The 19,347-nt window shown below is 40.3% G+C and overlaps 1 protein-coding gene across 1 annotated transcript in view; it reads left to right on the top strand.

Moving 5' to 3' along the window:
• The first annotated feature begins 231 nt into the window (after positions 1–231).
• The window catches only part of LOC120298504 (cytochrome P450 2C5-like), an 82,627-nt gene continuing 63,511 nt past the window's right edge, over positions 232–19,347 (top strand). The window contains exons 1-5 of the mRNA XM_039322298.1: positions 232–602; positions 1,111–1,273; positions 2,481–2,630; positions 4,480–4,640; positions 6,482–6,652. Coding sequence (XP_039178232.1) covers positions 1,162–1,273; positions 2,481–2,630; positions 4,480–4,640; positions 6,482–6,652 — 594 coding nt within the window. The 5' untranslated portion in view covers positions 232–602; positions 1,111–1,161. The remainder of the gene's footprint in view (positions 603–1,110; positions 1,274–2,480; positions 2,631–4,479; positions 4,641–6,481; positions 6,653–19,347) is intronic.

Raw genomic sequence — 19,347 nt, forward strand, 5'->3', positions numbered from 1 at the left:
GCACCATTTTGCCCAGTTAAAGGTCATGACAACATTGTACTTACTTATGATCATAATATTGAATTCAGGGCTGTGACAACTCAGTGAAAGAAAAAGAAAAACAGGGTTCAGTAGCAAAAGTTAATTAATTACTCTTTCACAAGTATTGTATAGTCAGCAAATAAGAGAGAGTGCTTAAAATGAGTTGTTTATTTAAGGATTTAGCCCAGGGTGTCCACAGTCCAAAGACAAAAATGTTGATAAGTAACTTTCCTATACAAATAGAGGTGAAAGAATAATTTGAGCTGAATGTAAACAAGAGGTTTGTAAAGGTTAGAGGAAGTGAAGAATTTAGATGTGATTGGGGATTCAATTGGTCTCCTTCTTTCAACGTTGTCTCCTTTAAACAGCTTTTTGGATTTTTGAAGAGGAAAACAACTGAGGGGAGGATGGAGCTGATATGGGCAGGAGTTCTGCTTCTTCTCTGTATACTTTTCACCCTTTTCTCATCTTTCCAAATGTACAAGAAATAAGTGCAGCTGCCCCCTGGACCTACTCCATGGTCTATTCTGGGGAACCTCTTTCAGCAAGATGTACTACCTCTAAATAAATCCTATAAAAAGGTAACTATTGTACTTCTTTGCTTTTTCAGGTGATTATTTTGAAAGATATATGCACATTTCCCTAGTTTAAGGAGTTTGATTTTCTTCTATAAGAGTTCAATTTTATTAGGGGCTCTTGTGCATCTTCAGTAGGAATTTTAATTTAAAGTCACCTAGTTACAGTCTGATAAACACACAATGGAGGTTACAAAGTTCATTAAAATATGTGGTTACAAGCAAAACTTGCTATCATATATTTTGCAGTACCAGATTACTTGCAAAAATGTATTATACAGTCAAAATTGTGATTATCTCATTCCCATCATCTCACCAGCTAGGAGATACAGTACATGCAATTTATCCAATCAAATTAATGTACCCTGTAGATACTAAGAATTATTAAAGCTTAGACTCAACATAATCTCTCTGTGATGAATTTAAGAACTATTTCAAGCATGCTTTAAAATAATTTCACCAAAAAATGCTTTATCGTTTAATTAACTGGGTTTTCATCTAATTTTACCTTTAGCTTACAGAGAAGTATGGACCTATATTTAATATCTGGACTGGATCAAAACCAATGGTTGCTCTTTGTGGATATGAGGTGGTAAAAGATGCTTTGATAAATCAAGCAGAAGAATTTGGTGGGCGAACTAATACGCCCTTTCACAGACGAGTGTTCCAAAATAAAGGTTGATTCTCTTTTATTTCCTTATTCGTTGTTGCTCTTTTTAATTTTCTATAAGTAATTTTAAATTATTTTAATGCTTTTAATATTATTGATAGTTATGAAAGTTTCACTTGAAATGAAGTTTTGTAAAGAGGCTGATCTGGTCATGTTTTTTGAAGAAGGAGGAACACCTTTTTTTCACCATTTCGCTTCCACTGATCACTTCTGAAATCTGTTCTGGTTGTTCCTTACATGCAAAAAAAAAAAAAGTAATCTCACCTCTAAACTGGTCCTTTGGGAAGGCAAACAAAATGCTTTTCAAAGAGGATACTTTAGCAATTTGGACTTTGAATAAACAGGAGAGAAAGAATATTGAAAGAATATGGTTTGATGTTGGACAAGATCTCTGGGAATATTGTGGACATCCAAGAATAAGAAACAAATAGCTCATTGAGCAAATCAGCTGAAAGTTTCCACTCAAAGCATAAATGACCACACTAAAATTATCATTCTTCAGACATATGGTTCAAAGGTCTAGCTCCCTAGAGGAGGGTATAATGGTGAGAAAGATAAAAGGAAGAGGATGACCATCTGCAAAGTCAATGAACTCAGTTAAAATGATGACAAATGTACCCTTACAAGTCCTTAAGAATTAGGTTAGGGATAGATTGTGTTGGAGGAAATCTAAAGGTAGCTAAGAGTTGAGAGTAACTTGTTAGCACACAATCAAGCAAGCTAGTACATATGTAATGGGAAGTAACTGATTTTTATCAATAAAGCCTCTACAGCAAATAATAATAATAAAATAAAATCCACAACTCAAAACGACTCCAATTTTCTTCTGCTTACTGAAAACGGCATCTCAGTGTAAAGGTCTATGTCCAATGTAGGGATTTCTTTCTATCTATAACACACCTACAGAAACGTATGACATGATTTTCATAACCTCATTCATTCTTCTCTTAATATGACAGCAGTCAAGAATGAAAGGATGGCAACTGTGAAATTTGCTTCTTTGGTATTTCAAACATCAAGCCTTGTTTACTTTAAATGTGAAGAAGGAAAATTCTCTGATGCATAATTTATTGCAGTGCGGTAGCCTCTTTCAACTATGATTGAAAGAAAGATTTGAAAAAGGAAAGTGTCTGAAATATTGTATCTAAACATACTCTTCCACAAAAGCTGACAATTGACCAACATCATGATCCTTTTGGTGTCTGTTGTTTCAGGAATATCTACAAATGATGATAAGAAACAGAGGGAGCTGCGACGGTTCACACTGTCCACCTTGCGAGATTTTGGAATGGGGAAGAAAAGAATGTCTGAGAGGGTGCAGGAGGAAGCCCTTTGTCTGGTGGAGGAAATGGCTGCCACAAAAGGTCGTCTAAAGAAACTGAGAGCTGTTCTCCCACACAAGAATCATATCAGGAAGACTATTATCTTTTAAAATATGAAACTGGAAAGGGTTTGTTGTATTATGTGAAGTTACAAGAAAACTAGATTCTAAACTGAAACTCAAATTCTCTGTGCTTAAGTGCACAAAATAAAGAAAAACTTAGATAGGTATATATATATATATATATATATATATATATATATATATATATATATATATATATATATAGTAGTAGTAGTAAAGTTGGAAGGGACCTTGGAGGTCATCTAGTCCAACCCCCTGCTCGGGCAGGAAACCCTACACCATTTCGGACAAATGGCTGTCCAGTCTCTTCTTAAAAACTTCCAGTGTTGGAGCATTTACTGCTTCTGGAGGCAAGCTGTTCCACTGATTAATTGTTCTAACTGTCAGGAAGTTTCTCCTTAGTTCTAGGTTGCTTCTCTCCTTGATCAGTTTCCACCCGTTGCTTCTTACATATATATATATGTAAAATAAATGAGGTAAGGAAAATATGATAAGAATCAACTGCATAAGTGATGGAGATCTGTGAGGTGATGTGGATTTGAATTAAGGCTATTGTACAAGATGACCAGGCTGACCCAAGGGAGGGATCAAACAAATCATCAGTCATGAGTCCCTTCGTGCCCAGAAGAGATCTACGTCTAGCCTACCTTGAATCTTTCTACTCTTATCTCCTGCTAATTTCCTTTGACCATTAGTAGTTCAGATTCTTGTAGTGAGCTTAAGCTTACAATAAATCTTTATACCGATTTCAACTGCCTGGATTGCCTGATTTTCCTGGTGCCTGACAGATATAAATTTATTTTTTTCCAGGAGATGTAGCATCTTGGAAAATCATGTTCTGTGGACAGGTCTTTTCTGGAAGGAGATTTAAAAAAAGAAATAGTAAAAAAAATATGAATTGGATAGAATAAGACAGTGCTGAGGGAATAAAGTGCTCAGTTAAAATTGGGAAAAGAAGCGAAAAAAGTGTTTAAATAATTCATTTGAACATGATTATATATCAGGCAAATTCAAGAGCCAGCAAAAGAAGTTATGGATGAATGACATAGGTAATCTAAGGCTAGAAAGTAAACATGGATAATGTCTTGCTTTTATAGGTATGACGAGAGAATAGGCAGTTTGCATGAGGGTGGAGATGTGAAAGCCACTGTGGATCTGTACTGAATCGTCATAAATAGTATTCCTCTAACGATTTGTGCCATTTTGAATATAATCATTAATGGACAAATCTCTGGAATCAGAAGGGGAAAGAAATGAAATAATAGGATTATTTTTTAAAAAAAGAACAAAGAAATTAGAAGGTTGAAGGGAGAGACAGTCAGGAGAGGGAAAACCGGAAGTAGAAACCTCTAAGGGAAGGGACAGGGAGGAAAAAACCCACCATGAACAGAAAAGGGCAGAGAAAGGAGTGAGAAAACAATTCTTGACAGAAGACAGCAAGAAGGTTTTCAAAAAAACCTCTAGTGGTTATAAGGTTTATGTTTTCATTTAATTACATCTAGGCCAGAGGTAGGCAACCTTGGCTCTTTTATGACTCGTGGACTTCAACTCCCAGAATTCCTGAGCCAGTCATGCTGGCTCAGGAATTCTGGGAGTTGAAGTCCACGAGTCATAAAAGAGCCAAGGTTGCCTACCCCTGATCTAGGCTCTTCTATTTAATATTATTTATTTAAAAATACCAATAAAATCTTTGAATAACGTCTTTGACCCAAACCACTTTTTTTGTTGCAGTTCTGTGGTGAGAATTGTGAAAGGGAAGATCCCCATTCTTTGATCCCTCCCATTAATGTCTGTGGCCTTTGTTGCAGGGCAGCCTTTTGACCCAAGAAGAAATTTGGCAAGTGCTGTTTCTAATGTGATCTGTGCAGTCGTCTTTGGCAATCGATATGATTACAAAGATCAAACCTTCATAGAGAACCAGCAGATTATGGAGTCTCAAATAAGATTTCTGACTAGTTTCCTAGGACAGGTATGTTTTTCCTCTCTGATGCTCTTCCTGCTATAAACATTCATTTTTACTAGTGGGCCTCTCTGTGTGTTCGAATATCCAAATAAGGGATGTGGAGATTACTGTAGATAAGCAGGAGAAGTCAAATCCAGACATCCAGCAAGACTGAGCCATCAAAATATAAATTGGTTCTCAGCAAACCTTCTTTCCTGGCTGGGCTTATTTCCCACGGGATCATTTCATTCTCTCGTAACTGCTGTGGGCCCTGACCTGCTTATTTCTAGGACTTGCCCATTTCTTAACTAGTCAAACATGGAATTTCACTGGAGGGGCTGATTCTTCCTAATTGTAATGTTTCACTTAATTTTTTCATCCCTTGACTGAAAAGTTAACTTTAGTTCTCAAACATATTTCCATGTTGTTCTAAGAAATGACAATAGCATTATCCCCCAAGCTATTAGGTTTGTGATATAAGGGGAATATCAATATTATGATCAAACTGAAAGGTATATTATTATGTGTATGGGGTGTATGGGGTGTTCAGGGAGGTGTAGTACCTCTGGTGTAGGGCATGTCTGTCTTTTAGGGCAGCTCGTACACCTTTGGCCCCCACCTGACATTCAACTCTCACCTGTGGCTCCTAGTAGCTGTAACATGCGCAGTGGCTGCATCCCAGGCAACAGCTTCGACAGGCTGGCCAAACCAGGTTGAGAGTAGCCGTTGTGTCTTCGACACTTGGTGAGCAAGGGATTTGTCTATCCCAAGCATGTGAAGACAGACTCTGGTGGAGTGAGCGAATGAGATCTATTAAAATAGAACCAACAGTCATGAAGGCAGTTTCTGCAAGCGACGTGGTATGCTGAGAGCACGGCAAGACATGAAAGATGCCCTGGTCATCTTTCATAAGGGATGTGGAGATTACTGTAGATGTGATGAGCTACTAAGCAGGAGAAGTCAAATCCAGACGTCCAGCAAGACTGAGCCATCAAAATATAAATTGGTTCTCAGCAAACCTTATTTCCTGGCTGAGCTTATTTCCCACAGGATCATTTCATTCTCTCGTAACTGCTCTGGGCCCTGACCTGCTTATTTCTAGGACTTGCCCATTTCTTAATTAATCAGGGAGAGCCAAACATGGAATTTCACTGGAGGGGCTGATTCCTCCTAATTGTAATGTTTCACTTAATTTTTTTATCCCTTGACTGAAAAGTTAACTTTAGTTCTCAAACATATTTCCATGTTGTTCTAAGAAATGACAACAGCATTATCCCCCAAGCTATTAGGTTTGTGATATAAGAGGAATATCAATATTGTGATCAAACTGAAAGGTATATTATTATAATATTTTTAAAAAGTACAATGCTACATATTTAACTATATATAATTTGATAATCATCATATCAAATTATGCACAGGTGCCTCTCTTCTTATTGGTATTTTTAAACATTTCCCCTATTCTTATGTCCCTCTTTCCTCCCTGCTTCAAGAACTGTCATCATTTTCATCATTATCCCTTCATGGGATAGCTGGGGTGAGGCTTGACAGAATATATCCTGCAGCGAACTCAGCCTAGGTGAGGAAAGATCTGGGGGATCTTTCAAATAGATTCCTTTTTAACCAACTTATTATAAATAAAAATTCCTACCATGCAGTAGTTCCCAAGATGCTGCATTTACTCAACACTAAAATTAAAGATAGCTTACTGAAATTCTTGCCAAACTTGCCTCCTTGGTCTTGGCACCTAGCTGAGGTTTGATAATTAACAATATCAGACTAAAAGCTAATCTCTGAATATTTGGGGCATTAAGCCTTCACCATTATGGTCTAAAAACATATAATGTTTAACATCAACTCTGCAACAGGTGTACAATACTTTTCCAAAAACAATGGAATACTTTTTTGGACGACATATCGAGTCTGAGACTGAAAAAGTCTATGATTATATCCATGAGAAAGTGGAATTGCACAAGAAGACATTGGATCTCCAGAACCCACGTGACTATATAGATTGCTTCCTTCATAGAATGGAGAAGGTAGGCATAGATACCATCTATACATAACTGTTTACATATCTCCAATATGTATCTAAGATGAAACTAGTTCACCTTGTATGAAAGAATATGAAAATATTTATTCCCCTTCTTTCTTACTTTAATTTGCCATTTGTTAACATGTACTCCTATGCCCGACATAATTAAAAATGAATAAGTATAGACATTTGCTTTACATGCTAATTTACACATCTTCTACACTCTTAATAGGTGATACAAAGATAATCATTCATCTTGCAGGAGCAATTTCTATTAGAATTAGTCTCTCAGATATAACATTCAAGCTTCTATGCTCAGATCTAATCCTGTTTTCCCACTGTTGTGTCCTGGGTCTGTTGACGCAGCTCAGCATGCCCAGAAGTGTTGCAAATGGTCCCGGGCATTCCAAAAGCTGCCCCGGACCAGACTGGTTGGTGCCAGCCTTGTGCGCAGGCGCAAGGCACGAAAAAGAGAGAATTATGATAGGCTGTTTGGGAAACTATAAAAGGCCTATGAGCCTGTTGCTTGTTGAGTGGAACTGGAGTTGAATAAAGTTGAAACTGGTATTACGGGTCACTTCAATGCCGCGAACCCCAAAACATAATACTGGTGAAGAAGGTGGGATCGCTGCAAAGAAGGAGACAACACAAGGAACCTAGTCTTTACAAAAAAGACTTGGAAGACGGAAGTCGGCGCCCAGATCGGCACTCACCTATCAGTATGCAAATGCTTGAGGTGGGCTTGGCAAACGGATCTCTTCCCAGCCTGAATTGCAGCGAGGCTAAAAGAAGCAAGAGATGTTGAAAATTGGGCAGCTGTCTGAATTCGACGTGTCGCACCCAGAGCGTTGGAATTCTTACGTGGCCCGGGTGGAAAACTACCTGCGAATCAACCAGGTTTAAGAAGATGGCTTAAAGGCAGCAACTCTGTTGTGCGTCTGTGGACAGGACACTTTTGATGTGGCTGAAAATCTAGTCGCTCCTGTACTGCTTGAGTCTGTAACATTAACAGACTTAAAAAATATGCTAAAGGATCATTTTCATCCGAAGCTATCTGTAATCGAATGGAGGCACGTTTTTGAACAGAGGGACCAGAAGCCTGGTGAGTCTGCTGCTGAATTCATTGCTGCCTTGAGACAAGCCACCAGGTCTTGTGAGTTCAAGGACCTGGAAGAGCGCTTACGAGACCATTTTGTCTGTGGTCTGAGAAGCAGAGAGCTGCAATAAAAAATATTTGCTAAAGCTGAAGTCACTTTCCAAAATGTCTTGCGAGAAGTTGCAGCTGAAAAGGCTGCAGGAGGCACTGTGAAGGCCTTGCGTCTCGCCAAAAGCACTACAGCAGCCATGTTTGTCCATCAGGAAGATGCTCAAGAAGGGTTCGAAGCAGATCCTGAAGAGGAGGTGGACAGACTTCACCAGCCAGCAGAAAGAAGGCTTAAAGGGCGTCCCATCAAGGCCCCAGCATCTCCTCAGTGTCTCGGTTGCGGAGGTTATCACAAGCGAGCTGACTGCAGGTTTCGTTCCGCCATTTGCTGGGCATGTGGTAGGCAAGGCCACATTGCCTCTGTCTGTTTGGGTCGCAAGAAGGTCCAACCTCGGCAAGAATTGCTTCAGAAAGGTAACAGGGTCCCCAGCCAACACAGGGTGAGTTTCTGCGCATCGTGCAGGAGTATTCTGAGGACAGGGACACACAAGTCCCTTAAGAAAAAACTTTGCATTGATGTGAAGTTACAGGGGGTTCCCTTATCAATGGAGTTGGACATCGGGTCCCTCTATCCATCATTTCACTTCACACATTCAAGAGGATTTGTAGTAGTAGTGGCCTTCGAGTCAAACTCAGGCCATCGAATTTAATCCTGACTGACTTCCAGAACTCCAAAGTCAGTGTGAAGGGGCAGGCTACACTCAAAATGCAGCGTAAAGCTTTTGAAGGTTTTCTTGATGTGGTGGTAGTTGGGGGTGAATGCACAAATCTTATTGGATTCGATTGGTTTGAGGCCCTTGGAATCCAAGTGACTGGGCTTCACAGCGTGCAAATGTTGGACCTTGCAGAAGTCTGCAAGAAGTTTGCTGATGTGTTTAGCTCAGAGCTTGGATCCTACAAGGAGTCTCCCATTGCATTACGTTTAGACCCCACTATCACGCCCATCAGGATCAAGCCTAGAAGGGTGCCTTTTGCCCTCAAAAGCAAAATAGATGCAGAGCTGTGGACTCCAGTCCATGGGAAAACCCCATTGTCACACCTTTAAAGGCTAATGGAGAAGTCCACATATGTGCAGATTATAAGTGTACACTGAATAAAGCATTGCAACAGCATGCTTATCTAGTGCCAGTGGTGAGCCACATTTTGGCCTCCCTGAAGGGGGGGGGGCGCCGTTCTGAAAAACTTGATTTGGCACAGGCTTATCAATAGCTACCTGTTGATGAGGCAACTGCAGAGGCCCAAACAATTGTAACTCATAGAGGGGCTTTAAAGTTAAAAGACTGCAGTTTGGGGTTAATGTAGCCCTGGCATATTTCAAAGTGTCATGGAACGCACACTTCGTGGCATTCCTAGGGTCTGTCCCTACTTTGATGACGTCCTCATTGCTGGGGAGTCATCTCAAAATCTGGCAGAAAGATTAAGGGCTGTTTTGCTTCGTTTTCGCAAACCAGGCCTTAAATTGAAGCAAGACAAGTGCAAAATAGGAGTCACTTCTGCTGATATTTTGGGTTTCAGGATTGATGCCCAAGGCATTCACCCTGCTGAATCCAAGTTTCAGGTGATTCAGCAGGCCCCAAGTCCCCAGTCAAAGAGTGAGCTGCAAGCTTTCCTGTGGCTTTTAAATTTTTATCACACATTTCTCGCACATAAGGCTGCAATGGCAGAGCCATTACACTGGCTCTTAGACAAGCAGGCTCCATGGCAGTGGACTCAGGTCCATGAGAGGAGTTTCAATGAGGTTAAGGCCTTGCTCTCTTCAAATGCTGTTTTAGCTCATTTCAATGAGCAACTGCCTGTATGCATCGCATGCGATGCATCTCCTTATCGGGTTGGAGCAGTACTGAGCCACTTGAAGGCTGATGGGACACAAGTCCCTGTAGTTTATTATTCAAGGACTCTGTCATCTGCAGAGTGGAATTACGCTCAGATTGACAGAGAAGCCTTGGCCATAGTGGCTGGCATAAAGAAATTATATGGCCGCCATTTCACGATCTATTCAGACCATAAACCTTCGCTGGGGTTGTTTACTACCAACAAACAGACACCTGGCATCATTTCCCCACATATGCTGAGATGGTCAATTTTCCTGTCAGCATATGATTATACGCTTATTCATAAACCAGGAAAAGAGATGGCCTCAGCAGGTTGCCTCTCAAACAAATAGAGGCTGACCCTGCTCCTGCTATTCAGATTCTCTCTATTCAGGAGTTACCTGAATCTCCCCTCAATGCTAGGGACATGGCTGCAGAAACTGCCACTGATCACACGCTGACACGCGTGCTGACTTCGGTTTTGTCAGGATGGCCTGACACATGTCCGGATGCTGTATTTCAAGCCTTCTGGCAAAGAAGACACGAATTGTCTATGTTTCATGGGTGCCTGTTATGGGGTAGTAGAATAGTTATTCCTGCCTCACTGAGGTCTAGAGTCTTGTCCTCTCTGCAAGAGAGACATCCAGGCATTGTGCACATGAAAGTGCTCGCAAGAAGCCATCTGTGGTGGCCTGGCCTCGATAAAGCTATCGAAGCCCAGGTACACAGATGCCAGGTGTGCCAACAGTCATGGCCTGATATGCCTCACGCCCCTGTACACAGATGGGAGGAGACACAAACCCCTTGGTCAAGGTACATTTAGATTACGCTGGCCCTTTTCAGGGGCAATTCTTCCTTATCCTGGTGGATAGCCATTCGTAGTGGCTAGAGGTTGTACCCGTCTCCTCCAATACTACTGCCAGGACTATCCAGGTGTTGAGAGGAATCTTTGCTACCCACGGCCTTCCGGATGTCCTCATTTCTGACAATGGTCCTCAATTTACTTCTTTTGAGTTCCAGGCTTTCCTTCAGGCCAACTTGATCCGGCATGCCATGTCAGCTCCTTTCCATCCTTCCTCCAACGGGCAAGCTGAAAGGATGGTGCGCACCACCAAGGATGCGCTAAAACGCATCACGCACGGCAGCTGACATCACAGCTAGCTGATTTTCTTCTTGCACACCGCACCACACCATGCACTGCCACTGAGAAGAGCCCAGCTGAACTCCACTGGGGTCGCTGCCTCATCATGAAGTTGGACAGATTGCAACCAGACCGGGTGGCTTCACAGGTGTCACAGCCGTGGTCACCTAGGAGACTTCAGGTGGGCAATCCAATCTGGATAAGGAACTATGGTACTGGACATCTCTAGGTCCTTGCTGTCATCTGCAAGATCTCGGGGCCACTATCATACAAAGTGACCTTGAGAGATGTCCGTGTCCTTCGGGGTCACATCGACCAACTGCGCTGGCAGTTGTCCCCCGTTAATTCCGCCCCTGCCTCTGCTCTTGGGGGGGGGAGGGGGCCCAGGAACATAGTCACACTTCAGGTCAAAATCCTGAGAACCAGCTTTATTGTTCCTGGGAATTATCACAGGTTGCTAGGAATTCCCCAGTGGAGGAGCGATGGCATCCTCACGGATCAGCTATTGCTCCAAAAAGGGAGTTCTGTGCATCAGCAATTGCTCCAAATAGGAAGTCATCTCGGGGGGTGGCCGGCGCATCCGCAAGAGCGCCAAACAGGAATTCTCATGTGAAGGAGTTTGCCATTGAGGCGGCTACTGACTCTGGCACCTCGGTCACCTCATGGGGGACTGGAACCATTGGGGCACTGCTGAAACGGAGGTCACGTCTGAGACTGGTCATGGGCTCGAGGGACTAAGTTCCCAGGAGCAGTCCATGGTGGACGGGGGAAACTCCACTCTACCACTGGGTTTGGGAATTTCCTCCTCTCCAAGGGAACCTGAATGGAGCCCAGAAGAACCTGCCAGCCCGGCACATTGACCAACTTGACCACCTGTAACTTATGAGCATCAAAGTCCTGGTCTATCGAGCCCAACAGATGGGCCGGTAGGCCAGGCACCCTTAAGTACAAGTCCTGGTCTTCCTAGCAGGGCAGGTGAGCTGACAGGCCAGGCACTCTCTCTGACTTTACATAGATCTCAAAGGGCTAAAACCCCTCCCAAACATCTGGGAGACTATGTGAGGTTTCTGTCATCACTAGGGAACCTTGCTGGTCCATAATGAGGTGTTGGGAACCTACACTTGGTAAAATACACAAACACTCATTTTATTTTGAAGAATGATTGTTTAAGTTAACTTTATTATTTTTTTAAAAAAAATAATTGTCTGCCGATGTGTATTGGCCAGGGGAACAAGTGTACTTGTGTGTTTTATCTGGGGGGGAGGTGTGTTGTGTCCTGGTCTGTTGAGGCAGCTCAGCAGGCCCAGAAATGTTGCAAATGGTCCCGGGCATTCCAAAAGCTGCCCGGGACTAGACTGTTTGGCGCCAGCCTTGTGCGCAGGCACAAGGTACAAAAAGGGAGAATTATGATAGGCTGTTTGGGAAACTATAAAAGGCCTGTGAGCCTGTTGCTTGTTGAGTGGAACTGGAGTTGAATAAAGAAGAACTTGGTTGAAACTGGTATTATGTGTCACTTCAGTGCCGTGAACCCCAAAACATAATACCCACCATACAGCTTAAGAGTTGCTTTTGTCCAGCTCTAAATAACAACCTATAATTCTCGTAATTTCCTGTGGTAAATATTTGATAGGTAGGTCAGACAGGCAAATTGTTTCCTCTCTGCATCAAATGGTGATTGCATAAATGCTTTACAATTGAAAAATTCTCCTATATATTCTAAAGTTAGTCTCGTAGAATTAAGTTTTCTTTAACTGAAAGAAACACTATGAAGAGTTTCATAAATTACTTTAAATCAACCCCATTTTCATCCTTCTGTTTCCCTTTCTATTTTCTTTTCAGGAGCAGAACTCATCTGAGAGAATCTACACTCTTGAAAATCTTGTGATTAATGTGCTTGGTCTCTTTACTGCTGGGACAATAACCACAAGCCAAACTTTGCTACGCAGCCTCCTAGCAATGGCTAAATTGCCACACATTCAAGGTACAGAAATAATCACAAATATATAAAGATGTCAACTCTTTAGGGCAGGGCTCTTCAAACATGGCCCTTTTGTGACACATTCAACTCCCAGAAATCCTCATCCGGGCACTCTGGCTGAGACCCCTGCTTTAGGGCTTCCACTAATAATCCTGGAAAAAATAAAGTAAGGATGCTGTTGAGTAAAGTAAACTCATTGCAGCTGCATTTCTGCAGTTTTCCTGGCAGGTTTTGGGAAGTGTTTGCCAAGATCTTCTTACAGAATGTTTTGCTGTGTTTTGTTTATTTCCCAGTTTAACTAACATGCCCTTGGAACAACAGGGCTTCCATGAAATCTTGAGATTACACAAAGACAGTTCTAGTAAAATAATATCCACTCGATCAAGGGTCCCCAATCCTGTCTCCTTGGACCAGAATTGTTGGGAATCAGGCCATGCAAGCAGGAGGCGAGTTCTTGAGGCTTCATTTAAGCATGCGTGGGAGTTAAGTTGCGCATCTGAAACCAAACCCTCCCTCCTGCTGCCACTACTGCTGTTGGTCCATTGAGCCAGAGAAGTTGGGGACCACTGCATTAGATCATGAAGAGGCAAGATGTGACTGAATGCTTTAAAACAGCAGTCTTTTTCTTCATACAGCCTTAAGGCAGATCAATTAATTAATTGAGTACTTGCTTTAAGGAGTCCTAGTATGAATGATTAATTTAATATGGTATAGCTTTTCTTAAGAATCATTTTTGTATCAGTATAAACCCACATCCTTTTAACTCAAGATATCATCCTTAACATTTGAACCATACTGCTATAAGCAGTGACAATATAATAAATCTTAATCTACAATACCCCCGCAAAATTGATTGGCAGCTGTATCCTGAAGCATTCTTTCTTTGGAAATGAACCTTGAGGTTTTTGAGGGAATAAATTGTTTGTACTCTGCTGGCACATAATATTCATTCTCATCATCATTTTTACGATTCTCTGTTAAAAATTTTTTATTTTTTTAAAACATACAATCATTTATAAAAATACAATAAATTTTTAGAATAGAAACCCCCCCCCCTTACCCTCCCTCCCACCCCCCCTCCCTTCACTTCCCAGAGCAGAATACAGGGTTAGAAAAAAAAAAGAAAATTACAATGATTAAGAAAAAAGAAAAAAAAGAGAAAGAAAAAAATATCATAATTAACCTTTAACTCCATAACCTATAAAACAATTCTCTATAATATTTGATATTCATTCATAAAATAAATAAAACTTTTTAATTCCATACTTTTTCTGAATATAATCTATCCACCTTCCCCATACAGTAATATATCTTTCTTGTGTATGATCCTTTAAATAAGCAGAAATTTTTGCCATTTCTGCAAAACTAGATACTTTAAATATCCATTCTTCTAAAGTAGGCAAAGAATCTTTCTTCCAATATAAACCTACTAGTAACCTTGCTGCAGTTAATAAATTCAACATCAAAGTAGTTTCTTTTTCATTTAAGTCAACAAAAATATCAAGTAAAAATAGTTGAGGAGTAAACTTTATCTTTTTTAGCTGAAATTCTCCCCAACAATGACAATTGCAATTTTTTCCAATCTCTTAAATCCTTTTGGACTTTTGCCCATAGTGGTTCGTAATTGTTCTTATACAATTTTCCATTTGAAGCAGTTAGATATACTCCCAAGTATTTAACCTTTTTTACCATCTGAAAACCTGTGGCTTTAATCAAACTTTCCCTTTCTTTAACTGACATATTCTTAGATAATATCTTAGTCTTATAATTATTAACTTTAAAACCAGAAACATTCCCATACTGTGTTATAAGTTCTAATAAACCATCAATCGCCTGATTCGGCTGTTCCAAAATTAAAACCAAATCATCCGCAAATGCCCGCAATTTATACTCATTCTTCCTTATCTTTACACCCTTAATTAACTTCGATTCCCGAATCTGAATCAATAAAATTTCCAATGTTAAAACAAATAACAATGGGGATAATGGACATCCTTGTCTTGTCCCTTTTTGAATATTAAAATTCTCAGTCAATCCCCCATTTACAACAATTTGTGCAGATTGCTGCTGATATATAGCTTTAAGTGCATGTAAAAAATTATCCCCAAAATTCATTTTCTCTACCAAAGAAAATAAAAATTGCCAGTCCAATTGATCAAAAGCTTTTTCAGCGTCCAAAAAGATAAAAGCCACAGGAATCTGATTATTCTTATCCAAGTACTCAATTAAGTTAATAATTTGTCTAACATTATGTTTCATATATCTCCCTGTTATAAATCCTGCTTGATCACTATGAATCAAGTCTTTCATAACCTGCATTAATCTATTTGCCAAAATTTTTGTAAAGATCTTATAATCAACATTCAATAATGAAATTGGCCTATAATTCTTAGGCTCTGTAAGATCCTGATCTTCCTTCGGAATCAGTGATATAAAAGCTCTTTTCCAAGAAGGAGGAACTTGCATACCCAACAAAATACCATTAAAGAGTTCCTTTAATGGCTCTATCATCTCTTCAAATAAGATCTTATAATACCTAGAAGTCAGTCCATCTGTTCCAGGAGACTTTCCAACCTTTAACTGCTTAATAGCTAGACCAATTTCCTCCACAGTAATTGAACTATTCATCCCATTTTGTTGTTCCTCTGAAAGTCTAGGAAAATGTACTGATTGTAAATATTTATCTATATCCAAACCCCTTATATTATCACTTGAATATAATTTTGTGTAAAAGTCCAAAAAGCTTTTTCTAATCAAATCTTGCTGAAAAACCTCAGTACCTTTATATTTTACTTTCTCTATAATTCTAGCTTTCTGTTTCTTTCGTAACTGATAAGCCAACCACCTCCCAGGCTTATTCGCATTGCAAAAAGTATTATGTCTCATGTACGACAGATTGGTAGCCACCTGATCTGCCATCAACATGTTAAATTGTTCCTTAAGCATCTTTATAGATACCTTTAAATTATTATCAGTAGGATTAAGAACCAACTCTTGTTCTTTTGATTTGATCTCTTCTTCTATTTCTCTACGTCTTTGTAACCCTTTTTCCCTAAAAACTTTATTCAATTGAATCAAAATTCCCCTCATATACGCTTTACTAGCGTCCCACACCATAGACATCGATGTTCTCTTATTCATATTTATAGTAAAAAAGTCCTTTAAATGTTCTTTACACTTTTGTACAAACTCCTCCCGATTAAATAAGTTCTCATTCAATCTCCAGGATCTTCTATTCCCGTCTTCCGAATATAACTCCATCCACACGGGACTATGATCTGACAATGTTCTAGGAAAAATTTTCACCTTCCTCACTCTAGGGAGGAAGTCACTAGTAATCAAAAAAAAAATCAATCCTTGAAAATGACTGGTGTCTATCAGAATAAACGGTAAAGTCTCTATCACTTGTATTCCTTTCTTGCCAAATATCAATAAGCTCCAATTCTTCCTTCAAATCAAAGAAAGTCATAGGTAATTTAGTTTGAATAAAAGTTTTAGAGGAACTTCTTTTGTCTATAGTTGGGTCTAAAACCCCATTCCAGTCACCCATCAAAATTACCGATTTATAATCCAACTGAGATATCTTGCCATGCAGCAACTTATAAAATTGTTTCTGTTGTTGATTGGGAGCATATAGTCCAACAATAAGAACCTTTCGGCCTTGTAATAATAATTCCACAAAAAGATATCTTCCTTCAGAATCAGCCTCAATTAGTTTAGCTGAAAAAGTTTTCTTCACATAAATTACCACTCCCCCTTTTTTCCCAGGGGCTGGAGCAGTAAAATGTGTGCCCAGACGGGAATTCATCAAGAATTTAGAATCCTTTAAAGTTATATGAGTTTCCTGCAAACATATCAAATCATTATTATGTTGTTTCAAATAATGGAAAATCTTTCTTCGTTTCTGGGGCACGTTTAAGCCATTAACATTCCAGGTCAGGAACCTGACCATCTCCACCGGCCTGGAGCCTCTGGAGCATGGCCTGCAGATCTGCTGTCGAGGATCTTTTTGGTCTTGCCCCTCCCACAGGCTCTGTAACAACCAAACTTTCACCACTCTTCTGCAACTGCTCTTTTTCTTTACGTTTATGGGCAGCTCGTGTCATCCTTTGCTCTTTTATGTCAGAATTCGGTGCAGCTTGTTCCATAACCATCATTGATGAGGCTCCTGCCATAAGAGACTCTTCCGTCATCCTTATTTGTGGAGGTGGTGACAATCTTGCTTTTAAGATAGACTGATAAAAATCTCTTGCTTTAGAAACAGTAGTTAATCTGTGACGTATCCCTTCATAATTTACTATTATTCCTCTTGGAATCTCCCATCTGAACTGAATTTGACGATGTTTCAACTCATCAGACAAGAAAGTAAAATCTTTTTTGGCTCTTAAAATTTTTGGAGGTATCTCTTTTAAAATTATCACGTCTTGATCAGCAATTTGAAACTTTTGTTTATAAAAGGCCTGTATAATTTCATTACGGATAGATCTAGAAAAATAAATAACCACATCTCTTGGTAGATTTCTCTGTCTAGCAACCCGTGAATTAACTCTAAAATTTTTTTCTATCTCATTCTCAATTATTTCAGGCCGCCAGCCAATATTAGGAGCAATATCTTTCACAATAAGCATCTTTAAGTCTTCCTGAGGGTTCTCCCTCAGGCCTCTGATACGCAATGCGTGTTCCATCTCCCTATATTGTGAAATGATTTGTTCATCCTGTGTAATTTCTATCTTGTTCTCTACCTCCTGCATTCTAAATTCCATCCTTGATGCATTTTCAGTAATCTTTTCCATCTGGTCATCAATCCTTTCTATGTGCAGGGCTAAGCCCTGAAAGGCCAGAAGGATATGGTCTCTTACTTGTTTATTCTTTTTCTCCAATAATTCTTCTGTATTAGCCCTCTCTGAAATTATAAGATCTTTTACCTCCTCCTTAATATCCAAGGCATGCTGTTTTAAAGCATCTTGTAAATCATTAAGAGAAATTGCAGGAGGAGGAGGAGAAGGTGGAGGTGATTTTGGTTTCTGAGATGCAGACTGAGGCATTGGAGAAGAAATAGGAACCTTAGGGGCGGGAGGCAGACGTTTTGAAGCCATTTTCTTAAGTTCCAAGAAGAAAGATTCTTATTAAAAAAAGGGGGGGGCACAGTTCTTTTAAGTATTCTTTAAAAAAAGAGAAAAAAAATAGAGAAAAAAAGAGGAAAGAATAAAAGCCAAATTCTTACTTCTGTATTTAAAGAGTTAATCTGTATCCAGGTTTTACTCTGTAATGCAAATCAGGCAAGAAAGACGATCGCCATTTTACTTTTCACTTTCCCTTTCTTCTAAAGGGAAAGTGAACAAAAGAAAAAGAAGAGGAAACTTGCTGAAGTTAAAGGCACCATCAAACTTGAGCACAGTCTCTCCTGGTCTGCTCCGTCTGCTTTCAAATACTCACAAGCAGCTGGAAAAAAAAGCAGATGTGGAAGCGGCAACTTGCTTCATCCCAAAAGCTTCGGAATGAAGTCTCCCTGGAACGCGGAGTTGCTCAGGCTCCGAGGGAGCTCTACCCTCCGATCCCCAAAATAACAGGAATCCAGGGGAGCTCTTACCTCTACCTGAGAGCTCTCCTCCTCCCTTTTTCCCAGGGAGGAGATTTAAGCCGTGGGACAGCTGATTGTCAAAGTCCCGCGGCTTTTACACGCACCAGGAACGGGCGGCTTTGTAAAACGCCGCCATTCGTCATCGCTGGAACCACCACGATTCTCTATCCACTGCAGGATTAAGTTCAAGTATATTACAGTCAAGGACCCATACAGTCCTGCCAATTGGGCCCACAAAACTTGCTGATGTTGTCGATCCATCTTGTTTTAGGACTCTTTAGTGGACACTTTTTATCGAGTGGGATTCATTCTATGACTGCCTTGGTCTTCCTGCCATCAGTTCTTCTTACTATGTGACCAGCCTATTTCCATTTCAGTTCTTTTACTCTTCTTGATGATATCATATACTTTCTGTTAAGTCCTTCGCGAAATTGCAGTGACACGAGAAGCAGTTGTAGTTCTCAGGAACCTCTTTATTTCTGTTCAGCACACTGGTTACAAGATGCTGACAACGCCCAAATCTCCCTGCCCTTTTTATAGGTGATTCCTGGGCCAAACTGCAACATTTGGCGCGCTTGCACTCGCGCATGCGCGCGAGTGCTGGCAACAGCCAGTCTGGTCCTGGGCAGCTTGCACCTGCCCGGGACCGTTGCAATGCCCCAAGCCTGCTTTCACAGGCTCAGGACATAACACCCCTTCCCCCCCGGCTAAGACTATGATCATACAAATAATAATATACAACCCAATACGAGTGTGGTACCCATACTAGCTTTGTACCAGTTATTCCTTTTGCTTCTATTGTTCCCCAGTGTTCTATTTTCCTATGTGTACAGGAATACTCTCTGTTAACTCTGTTTTGCCAGTAGGGTTACAAAATCTTCTAAATACTTAGGAGATCTTTTAGCTCTCTGTGACCTCCTGGCTTCTGGGTACCTTCCAAGTACCCCTTGACTGAGGGGTGATGTATGCTTGTCCCCCTTGCTA

This window comes from Crotalus tigris, unplaced genomic scaffold (assembly GCF_016545835.1).
Source record: "Crotalus tigris isolate CLP2741 ecotype Arizona unplaced genomic scaffold, ASM1654583v1 scf7180000023924.132734, whole genome shotgun sequence".
Classification (NCBI taxonomy): domain Eukaryota; kingdom Metazoa; phylum Chordata; class Lepidosauria; order Squamata; family Viperidae; genus Crotalus; species Crotalus tigris.